At 37.1% G+C, this 12,313-nt stretch overlaps 1 protein-coding gene across 1 annotated transcript; it reads right to left on the reverse strand.

The window, feature by feature from the left end:
• Positions 1–4,737: 4,737 nt before the first annotated feature.
• Positions 4,738–11,054, reverse strand: PABPC5 (poly(A) binding protein cytoplasmic 5). Its single transcript, XM_017350000.3, has one exon. It carries the CDS (start codon positions 11,052–11,054, stop codon positions 9,906–9,908), a length of 1,149 nt encoding a protein of 382 aa, XP_017205489.1. The 3' UTR covers positions 4,738–9,905.
• Between the last annotated feature and the right edge of the window lie 1,259 nt (positions 11,055–12,313).

Genomic DNA, 12,313 nt, shown 5'->3' on the forward strand with positions numbered 1-12,313 from the left:
TATTTTCTTGAATTGCCTGTGAGTATAGTTTTTGTACACTCAGGGAAGGTTTCATTTTGCTGTTACTGTTTCTTTTTTTATTTTCATTTTTAACAAAATGCATTCTGTTCCATTCTGCTAGAATTAAATGACATAATAATTCCTTTTGCTTCTCATGTTACATCCCACCACATCACATAATTCGTTTATTAAATAGTTATGGATTAGGCTATGGTGTAGTCATTAAGACACCACTTGGGACCCTCTCCCCACCCCCATCCCATATTGAAGTTCCTGGGTTGGAGTCCTGGCTCTGCTTCTGATTTCAGTTTCCTAATAATGCTCACTTTACTTATGTCAGAGGCACCAGGTTATGGCTCAGAGACTTTGGTCTCTGTCACCCACTTGGGAGAAAAGAATTGAATTCCTGGTTCCTGGCTTAGGTCTGAAACAAGCCCTGGCTGTTGCAAGTGTTTAGGTAATGAACCAGTATATGGAAGATGTCTCTCTACCCCATCTACCTTTCAAATAAAATGAAAATAACTAAATAAAAATTTTTAGATTTCCTCACTCCTCTTCCCATTTTTCATGCCATTCCTGCCAAATGGTCACCTTAGTGTCCTCTGAGATATCATGCATGCCCCTAGCCCAGTTAATCTACTCTCACTTTGTCACTTTGCCTGGAATTCTGTTTCCCCCAGATACCTCCAAGGCTCATTTCATCACCCAGGGCACTGTTAAAATATCAGCAAATTAGAAAGGCCTTTCTTCACCACCTATATAAAATTGCAAACCTCCTTGCCTTCCCAAATCCTTTATTCCCCTTATTTAACTTACCTACCTTTTTCTTCATAGCTTTAAAAATTACCTGACATGCTTTATGTTTATTTGCATTTTTTGTTCCCCACCACCAATGGAATGTATTCTCCATAGAGGAAAGGACTTTGCTCATTGCTGCATCTCAGTGTCTAGAAGAGTGTTGTATATGACCGTGATAAACGTACTTTAGGCTAGCAATGTGGTGCAGTGAGTTAAGCCGCCACTTGTAATAGTAGCATGTTTGAGTCTTGACTGCTCCACTTCCCATCCAGCTTCCTGCTAATGTTTCTGGGAAGGCAGTGGAAGACTGCTCAACTACTTGGTTCCCTGCCTCCCATGTGGGAGACCTGGAAGAATCCTGGATGGAGTGCCTTGCTACTCTACTGGCTTTGGCCTGGCCCTGACCTGACTTTTTTTTGTCATTTTAAGAGTGAACCTGACAGATCATTCATTCTCATGTTCTCTCTCTCTCTCTCTCTCTCTCTCTTCTCCTTCTCCTTCTCTTTCTCCTTAACCTGTTGAGCCAAATATCTGTGCCAGTGAGTGAGGGATTTAATTGAGGAGGTAAGGCCATGTAAAGACTTTGAATTTTGCTGTGTGTGAAGTGGTCTGCCATTGGATATTTAGAGCAGGAAAGTTAAATGATCTGACTTACATTTGTAAAAAATCACCTTGGCAGTTTATTCAATAGGACGTAGGAAGTAGAGGATGAGGGCAAAAAGATTTGTTAGGAAACTATTGAAATAATGTAGGTGATAGATGATGGCGATCTGAACAGGGCTGTTGACAATAGAGATGGTAAAAATCCTACAAGTATGAACATATTTTGAAAAATTAGTTATGATTTCCTGATAGGTTATGGAGTGTGATAAAAAGAATGAAGTCAAGAATATTCCAAGATTTTAAGACTAAAATTTTTAAGAAAGGAAATGACATTTACTAATGGAAGAAATACAAGGAGGAACATAACTAGAAGGTAAGGGGGCAATGGTTCGATTATTATGTAGTGTATGTAATTAAATTTTAAAATAGCTTAACTTTGTTGAAGAAATTCAACATTTTACCTTTCTATGGTTGTATGTTCATATTCCTCTAGAATTCTCAAGTTAAATTCCTAACTCCTTATGTGATGACATTGACAGGGCCTTTGGGGAAGTGACTAAATCATGAGGGCAGAACCTTCACTAATGGAATTCATGAATAGAGCCTGCCTAGGGAGTATATTGGCCCCGTCTGCCATGTAAGGATACGGAGAGAAGACATGATCTATAAGGAATGGACCTTCATCATACACCTAATCTCCCAGTGCCTTGATCTCAAATTCTCCAACTTCCAGAATTCAGAAATAAATTGTGGTTGCTCATAACAGAAATAGTAGCTTGTTACAGCAGTTGGAATGAACTAACATAAGCCTCTGTACCAGAATTTCTAGATCAGGGGTTAGAAAGTAACAGCTTGTATGCCAACTATGAGCCACCACATGTTTTTCTACGGCCACAAGCTAAAAAGGTTTTTACAAATGAACACCTTTGCCATCAACTTGAACACTAACTTTGAACCATATTGTACTGTAACCCACTCCCCAAAACTCTTATAGCCATAGTGTAAAAAAAAAAAAAACATACTCTTTATTTTCAATATTGCGGCTATATTTTGAATTTCATCAAATTTGAAATTTTTGAAACTTTTTTCTGCTATATAAATGCCTGTGTAATACTTTTGATGTTACCTCTTGTCCCATAAAGGCTGAAACATTTGCTATCTGTTCCTTCACAGAAACTATTTGCTGACCCCTCTTCTGGATATTTATGTGTACATAAGTATCTCCTGGGGACTATGGAGATAACTGTAGATTTCTGCTCTTCATCACACTGTCACCACTATTGCATTGACTTTGATTCAGTAAGCCAACGCTGAGTCCTAAGAATCTCGGTTCTAACAAAATATCCTGGTGATTCTGGCACACTTTGGGCCAAATTTTGAGAAATGCAATAGGCCGACATGCGTGAAGTAGCTTTCAATACTGCTTTTTAACTACATGTGGGCCAATACTTCCATACACATATGCTGGTAAATATCAGTTCATCATAATGATCTCACTGTAATGAATTGTAACAGGGACCAGCCTTGCCTGTAGCACTTTCCAGCTATTATCATTTGTCTAACTACCTTGCCTTAGAACACTGCATTGCTCAGGAACCACAGTCTTGTCTTTGGCCTAGGAAGTCTGTGATTCCTAATTTGAATCCATATAATAGATATACAGAGTTATTCTTGGATTCCTTGTGTTCGTCTTAGCTCCTTTTTATGCCCTCTTTATAATCTTTTTATATGTGTGAATGTATATATGCACATACCTACCCACTAATTCACTCATCCATTTAATTTCTCTACAAACACAAAGATTTTAACTTTACCATAATTAGCACTGCCTACCATCCCAACTGACATGCAAATCTTGAATTTTTAATAGCCTCAGTCCACCATTTGTGCCATAGTGATTACAGAAATTCAGCTAGTTGGGACATCTGTGTGCAGACAATAAAACAAAGAGAGCTTTAAAAGATCAAAACACCGTGACACATTTCAGAGTCACTGTTATTAAAAGTTAGAAATGATTGCTGGAATACCTTGATAAGAATTACATAAAGTTCTGGAGCTTTCAGATAGCGTACTTGAAACTAAGAAAACAAAGAGAAATAGTCTATTTTTCTGAGACAATTTATAGCATTAAATAGTGATGCTCCTTACAAAATTTCAGTGGGATGTCACAAGTTTTTATTCCTAAGGGCCACATCTTTCCTCTTCTGCATTCTTGTTGTTGTGGGCCTACAGTGATAGAAGAGACACATGGATCTCAGAGTTGTTGGGAAGAATTTTCATGACTTTTTCACTTTTGGTATTCAATCATCACTTCTACATGTTTTTGTAGAGCTCTGTTCCTGGATACAATGTTATTAACTAGTATATGACATAGGTGTGTTTTCCATTTTTTTTCCAATTACAAAACTGACTTGTTTGCATTCCAAAACAGGGGTATTCTATTTATCCTGGACTTCCTCTCTCTTTTAAGGATTCTTAATATTGACTTAGGTGTTCTTAATTGACTATGGTGTTCTTAATAATTCAATGAGCAACAATTGTATTTTACTTTTTTAGACACAGTTTACATATTGTTTCATGTATTTAATAACATTTTCAGTCATCCAGAAAACTGAATGATAGCCTTTGCACATTAAGCAAAAGAAACAGTTTCCCCAGAACAGTTAGCAATTCTCTAAAATTGTATCATCCAAGATTAGATAAAATACAATTCTCAGCTTAAATGATCTTCATGATGAACTCTGTTGTTGAGGTAAGTTTCTGGTCCTGTTTTCCACCCTATTTATCTCCTTTGAACATATTAAAGAGATCCATTTTCTTTGAGCAGAAAAATAGATTACAATTATGCTTCTCTCATGACTTAAAGATTAAAAAATAGTAAAAAAAAAAAGACCCAGTATTCTGAGGAACTCAATCTGCCTAAAATAAAATTGTTTTGCTTTTGGAGATTTAAGTAAGAGAAATTCCCAGTTCATGCTTGTTTTTCATTCTTTCACGATTTGCTTCACTTGTATCAAAATATAATGGGAATTTTCAGAAAATTGTGTCTTCCTATATATTTTTACCCTTTGCCTGAGAGGTTTCAAATTATTGTGGTATGTCTCCACAAAACAACTGAGCTTGCATATAGATTATTTCATTGCCTATGTTGCCCCTTCAAAAAAGTTTGGCAGTTTCTCTTAGCATTACCTCTTGTTATACTTGGAATACACTTTCTTACCATAAAATCCATCCCACATTAGCAGTACATATTTCCAGTTGTGTGACCCAGTATTTGGTATTCAACTGCTCCAGCCCACATGTACATCATGAAACCACAATTCCAAACAGATCCCATAGCTTTGTAGTTGGTTTAATCAGCATCATTATGAAATTTACATTCTCTAAAAAGAATATCTTCAGATAAATACATTCATTCACATATAAACAGTAGCCAAGTTTGTCATCCTCTACTGTGGCTTAACATGCAAGTCCTGGAACTTTATTGCAACAAAACGGTACAATATCACATACATGCACATCTGAGAATTACAAATAAATTTCCGAGGTGATGTTTGGAAAAACTACATAAACCAGAGATACTTTATATAATCTTGACTTGTTCAGCAAGAGTAGAGCTGAGATTAGGTGATGGAGGTAAGACAGTAGAGTAGATTAGCACCAGTCAATACTTAAGAAAAATAACGTACAAATGAAATACTCCTGAGGTTTAGTATCATTGCAGTAGTCAAATCAACCATAATAACAAAACAAATTGAATACAAACTGTGATGTTCGTCTTAACATGGATACCAAACTAGGCAGAGTTCTAATATCTTTACAGTGTACATTTACATTTGTAACATTTAAATTACAATTTCTTTCTCTATGTCCCTTCTTATAATTAATCTTGAGTTAATTTACAAATCCCTCATTATTTGAAGAAACAAATTCTTCATCATCTTTATTTAACTTTTATTATAATATAATAAAGCTACCCTTTATCCCACAAAGACTACAGTAAGGTATTCATTCCTTTCTAATGACACTGACATGTAATAGACTGTTGGGCAAGAAAACCAACTTACTGATCTATTTAGGGCATCCTAAAATACTGAAAAAGAACAGCTTGCAATTCCTATCTGTGTTTGTTGTATTCAGATGTTTAGACTGGCCAGAGTCTTCGAAGAGAGCTGAGTCTAAAAAGATTTCATTTGCCATCCTGTGTAAATTAGCTCAAAAAGTTTTCCTAAATGCCAGCAAATATTGATTTATAAAGTCCTTGATTTTTCAAAAGCATAATTTACCCTTTTGGAAATTTCAAAGAAGCATCAGAAGGATGTAAAAATATTTATTCTACATTATAGAAGTCTTATTTTTTTCATATGTAAAATGCTAACATCTGGTGTTTTACTTACCATTAGCTCTAAAACAAAGAAATAAATTTACTCTGAAAGTTATGCCTTACAATATCAGAAGGCATCCCTTTTCCTGTAGCATCCCTAAAATAACTAAATAAACTAAATTGTGAAGTAGCTTCAAACTTTTAATAAGAAATAGCGAGAATATTGAGCCTTTTATTCTCCAAATGGGAGACATTTTAAAACTGACTGCAACTTTTGAGGGTGAAAGTACTTGAAGTTTGTTTGTGTGTTTTTTAAGTTTCACAGGAATTCTATCCTCAGTATCAATACTTTGAGTTACTTAGTCCTTTCTCTTCTCAGATTTCCAACGGTAGCTAGATTATTTCTAAGTAATAACAATAATGCCCTAGAGCCAAGTGGGATACATTAACTCTCTTAAAGCTCCAAGGAATCAGTTGTAAGCTTACACTTCATGGGAAGTAAATAAGACCCTGAAATGTGTAAGCCTTAATTCATTTCAAATGGGCAAGTACTAGTATCTTGGGGATTACTCCGATCATGTGGTTCAACGTAAGAACAAAACTTATGGAGTAGTATTGGTCTTCAAGCAGCATGCCATTACTATATGAAAAGCATTCCTCTACAAATGGACTGTTTTATTTAAGGTATGCCATTTATTAGAGACTTTTTTTTGATTCAAGCTTATCCATCAAGTGTTAAACAATAATAGGAAGATAGCACAAGAAGAATGAAAGCAATGATAATACCTTAGTCTGCTATCAATCAGTTCTCAATTATTTCTTCATAGGATGAAATTTAATAAAAATGGCTTATCCTGTAATAACCCATTTCTCTTGCCAATTATTAATAGAAGAATTGGAAAGCAGAGGGACATAATTCACAGAATATGAATTCATTCATTCAACAAGTATTTGTGGAATGCCTACCATACTTCAGGTATTGTCATAGGTGCTGGAAATACTTCTATCATCTATCTTCAGTTGTCTATTTATGTTTCTTATTATTCTCTTATATTAGACCACTTATTTATAGAGAAGTTGGTATGCATTCCATTCCTAAGTTTCCCCTTAAAGAAGTAAGTAGTCTTACTTTTTCCCACGGGGCTAAAAATATCACTTACATGTATAACATTTTATTGTTACCCTTAGCCATTGATAATACTACAGGCAGCAGCAGTAAGTATGAAACTTCTTGTACAAAAAAGCCTTCTCCAAATAACCTTGACTATGAAGCCTTGCAATCACAAGGCAACAACTTCTTAATTTTTTTCTCTTCAGGCACATTGAAAATTTGTACAAGTGACTGTTTTGAAAAGCTAAGAAAACAAAACAAAACTTGTTTTAATCAAGCCATTCTTCAGCTGACCATTAACAGCATATTACTGATTATTCTGTGTTAGGAAATGGGTAACATGCTTTTTAAAATCCACTGTCACTAATTTGAGCTGTGCAATTGTGTTGCTCCTCCTTGGAAGGCTTAATTATTAGGAGTCCATTAAATGTTGCTAAAAATGAAAAGTACAACATTGAAAACTACCCAGGTGTTTTTGTTCAAATACTAATTATCTTTCTTTATATCCCCCTCCCTGATTTTCACCAACTGAATTTCCGGACTTTCTTTTTTAATGTTTCAGCAGGATCCTATAGAGGTATATTTTATCTTCACTTAGGCAGATTCTATTTCTCTTTTTCTTTATATTGGCTGTCCTTTCAAAGATAGTAATAATTTAAATATGTGCATAGTTCCAAAAAATGTATTGAATTCTTATACTATATTTTTACTTTTTAGAATTTTTAAAAATTTAAATACAATCAATGCATCTATCAAAGATTCAGGCTAACACTGATACGTCAGGTTTATAAATTTAAATGAAAACTAGTAATGGGTAAAAACGAATGGAGAAAATATACAATAAATAACTGCAAATATAACTTTTAAACCTTATTTGGAGTTTGATTGTTTTTATATATTTAATTATCAAAAATAATGTGAAGCAAGTATGCTCATAAAATAAGAAAACTTATATCCTTTTTTTTCCGTTTTCCATTTGTCAACTAAAGACTGTCTTGAAGGTGTTCCAAAATTTTAATACATGATCAATAGAATGTGGATTTTTATTTGCGTAGCAAATTTATGCTTTAACATGCTGTAGATATTTTTCTCAAACTCACATAACTCATAAGCAAGAGAGGTTCATAACAGCATTGTTTACAAATGTAAAAAATATTGAGAAACATATGAACCTTATTCAGTATCAAACTGCTTAGATAAGTTATAGTACACCACACAATGGAATACTATGCAATCATTAAAATAATGATATAGGTTGATATTTATTGGCATGAAAAGACGATTATGTTTCAGTTTGAAATTTTAAAAAATACAAAATAGAACACATAGGATGTTTTTAAAAATACGTAGGTATACATATGTTAAAAGATGTGGGAGTGTATGCACATACTAAAAGTATTAATAGTGGTTATCTCCGAACTGTGAAAATTTTACTTCTTCTTCTGCATTGTGTACACTTTTTACATATATTTCATATATGTAGCCAATAAAAACAATGATTTTAATTTCAAAAGTACTTGATAATGAATATAGATGTAGTTTTTAGATAAACAATTACATCAAACAGCTTATTCTCATTATTTTATGGTCAAAGAACTAACAAAAGTATTAACAAATTGTTTATTTATGTTTTATCAAGTATGAAAATGAAGATTACTATAAAAAGTAAGAAAAACCAAGTGACAACAGAGACAAAAGAACTTCTTACTATTGGTTCTGTAGTCTGAGTGAATCATATTTTTAAAAACCGTTATTTAAATTTTACATAAATTAGATACCTCTTGACTTTCCAAATAGATTTGTATTGATATATATTCAAAGAAAGGCAATACAGTAAAACATAAACATAAGTGTAACATGAATGGAAAGCAGCAATGAGAATAGGGAACTGCAGGTGAAAGCTGAAGAATCTGTAATGTAAACATTACAGGCTATGTAATATGACTGCAATATAAAACAGAACATTTTTCTGAATTTCCAATCAGCCAAAACATACAAAGAACCATGTTAAGCTAACAGTTCTCATATAATGGTTGGAGGTGTATGACTTTAGCAGCAAGAGACAACCAGTTCCTTAACTTCAAAACAAATGTGAATGTTTCCATATGGATGCATTCAAGAATTTAGGCGATAACAAAAAGTTTAATGGAAATGATCTTCAAAGGAGTTTTTCAGTACCATTCAATGGATTATTTACCTTTTATATTGACACTTGATAAAAGCTGAATGGTAAAATATTAACCTATCTTTAGATAAAGGAAATTCAGTGGAGTTAATTTAACATGATCCAAGGATACATACTAAAGGGTTTAGAAAAATAAGTGATAAGAGTTGTCCTTAGAGTGTCCGCAGGAAAGGTTTTTAAGATGCAACTTGCAATTCAAATAGCCACTGCCGAAAGTGTTAATTTCCTAAGGTACTGATTGAGAAAACAACTATATGTTCACTTTTCTGTATGTGAAGTTTATAAGTCAGCTCCCAACACTCGGTCAAAGTCACTACTAAGCCTGTGGTATTCTCACAATATATTTGAAAATGATACAAAAGCATAAAAATAAATAAAAGGCAGAAAAGAAATCTCACACAATTTCAAAACACAATTCGTTTAAAATAATAATTTAAAGTGACATTATATACAGATGTTCACTGGATCACATACATAGTACCCTGCTCTACTGATTTCTTATAAAGCAAGTTAAAAAGTTTTGCTGTGATAGCTTCAGAAATAAGGGTCATGCTGAGATTTACTGAAACAAGGAAGGAAATATACTCTATCGATTGCCTCACCTTGACTGTTAAGGAAAAAAATGTAGCGGAATAAACTTTATTCTACATATTCCTAAGGATATTATATCAAAAAATAGTACAAAATGACGATTTTACAATTAGAAATTATGCTCTTCACTAAAATGAACAAAGTTTTCTAATTTTACATTTTTGTTTCAAAAGAAAAGTATTCGCTTAAAAAAAAAAAAACCTATGAATTGGCATAAAACAACCCCTTATCACAAAGGAGCCCAAACTAAGTAGGCATCAGCTAAGGCTGAAACAAATTGAACATTCCTGACCTCACCACCTGCGTCTGGCCTGGCCCAGGGTGACATGCAAGGGCTTGGAACCCACTATGCGACCATTCATCTCATCCACTGCTTTGGTTGCCTCTTCAAAAGAGGAGAAGCACACAACACCAAACCCTTTGCCATGCCCCACTTCCATCATCACTTTGGCCCGGCTAATTGATCCAAAGGAAGAAAATTCCTCCTTCAGTTTCTCATCACTGATGCTCTCATCGAGGTTCTTAATATAGATAGGCACCCCTGGAGGGCGGCTTTTTTCTTTTAATCTTAGCCTCTCAAATCTCCGCCTTAACTCAGCCAGGCGTTCGATTTTCTTCTGCGCTCGCCCTACGTATAGGACTTTCCCATCGATGGACTTTCCATGCAGGTCTAGCACAGCCTTTTGGGCAGCCTCATGTGTCTCATATCTCACAAATCCAAAGCCTTTCGATTTCCCACTGGCATCTCTGATTACCTTGACACTTTCGGTTGGCCCGTATTCGCTGAACAGTTCCTTCAGTTTTTCGTCATCCATGTCATCGCCAAAGTTTTTAACGAAAACATTCGTGAAAGTTGCTCTATCCCTGGTTCTGACTTCAGCTGCCCGCTCTTCCGGGAATTTGAATCTGCCAACATACACCTGGCGGTTGTTGAGCCGCACTCCATTCATGTGCCAGATGGCCCTGTTGGCAGCAGCCAGGCTGTCAAAATGCACATAGGCATAGCCCTTAGAGCCGTGGTCATCGCTTACCACTTTGCAGGAGAGAATGTTCCCAAAAGCAGAAAATAAGTAAAACAGGGCCCTATTGTCTATGGATTTGTCCAGGTTTTTGATGAATATATTTCCAACTCCAGACTTCCTTAAGCGGTCATCTGGCTGTGACCACATGAGGCGGAAGGGTTTGCCGTTAATCAAATCAAAATTCATGGTGTTCAAGGCCCACTCGGCATCCGCCGGAAAGCGGAAGTTAACATAGCCATAGCCCAGGGGGCTGCGGGTCACCGGGTCACGGCAGATGCGGGTGAAGCGCAGAGGGCCAGCAGGCCTGAACTTCTTATACAGCATGTCCTCGGTGACATCTGGGTCCAAGTCACCTACATACAGGGCGGCCTTGAGGTATTTCTTTTTCTTGCCAGCAGGATTCGGCTCCCCGCTCCCCATCTCTCTGAGCACAGGGAGGAGGTTCTCTTGGGAGAGGAAAAAAAAAAAAAAAAAAAGGCTGCTTTCTCTAAGCTATGGGCCAAGCAGCTGTTCACGTACAGAAAAAGCCAAGGCAGGCGAAGGGAAGCTAAAAGCAGACTCAGAATCACTGTCGAGGCTGAGAAAATGAAGTTCAGAAACAGCTGGTCAGCAGGCTCAGAACAAACGCACCAGACAAAAAGGCACCCCAATAACGAATCTATTCTCCCTACAGGGACTGACAATTTTCACCCGTTCAGATGAAAAATCATTGTCAAAGGCCAGGATTCAGGAGGAAATTTCCCTTTTACCGTTCAATTGTAAGAAATCATCCAGCAGCTGCCTGGCTCCGCACATCTAGCATTGCTGACAGAGGCCTCGCGACCCGTTTTCTGCAGAAACACAGGCCTCGAGCTCCTGCGGGTGGAAAATGATAGCAACCAGGGCAGAGGCCGAGCGTGTATTCCTCCGCCGGCTGCCCGGCCGCTCGCGGGCAGGCTCGCCGCTCGCCAAGGCCGCTGAGCACTCAGCAGCAGCGAAAGGGCACGCTAGACACTTGGTGTGCTGGCCCCGGCCGGCAGGCTGCGGACAGCGCATCGGACAGAGAGACAGACAGACAGACACACGCGCGGGGAACCGCAGACCGCCCAGATACCCAAGATGCCCACTGGGTACGGACCGACTGAGGCGCGGTGATTTCGGCAGCCTGAGACTCGCGGCAGGTCCGGAGGGACTGACTGGCAGACGCGCGGTGGGTCAGCTCAGACGCGAGGCGGGTCCGGACAGATGCGGGGCGGAGTCAGCCGAGAAGGGCAGATGCGCGGCGGGCGGGCCCAGCGCGGACCGACGGACTCCGGGTTGCTTGCTGCGGGACAGACCGACTGGGGGACCAAGAGCCTGTAGCTGTGTGGGGGTGGGAGGGGGGCCGGGCGGGGCGCGAGGAAACCCGGAACCGTGCTAAGTAACTTCCCGCTTGCTCTGTGCCAAGACTAAAAAAATAAAAAAGGAGGAAAAAAAAATAGGAAAAATGAGATGGCTTTTATATTTTTCTTTCCTTCTTTTCAAAATTTTATTTATTGTAAAATAGTATACTTAAACTGCTCACCCCAAAATCACAGAAGGAGATGACCCACCTGGATGGAAGGACTTGCAAGTTAAAAAAAAAAAAAAAAAAAAAAAAAAAAAAAAACTAATTACCCAAATCATTTTTTGCTTAGGAAAGAGGATAGAGGATACATATT

The sequence above is a fragment of the Oryctolagus cuniculus genome, chromosome X (genome assembly GCF_051225735.1).
Source record: "Oryctolagus cuniculus isolate XC-2025 breed Fujian yellow rabbit chromosome X, ASM5122573v1, whole genome shotgun sequence".
Lineage (NCBI taxonomy): Eukaryota > Metazoa > Chordata > Mammalia > Lagomorpha > Leporidae > Oryctolagus > Oryctolagus cuniculus.

Bases quoted from the DNA above. Each gene is read 5' to 3' on its own strand.
- PABPC5 (XM_017350000.3), bottom strand. From the start codon at position 11,054: ATGGGGAGCGGGGAGCCGAATCCTGCTGGCAAGAAAAAGAAATACCTC.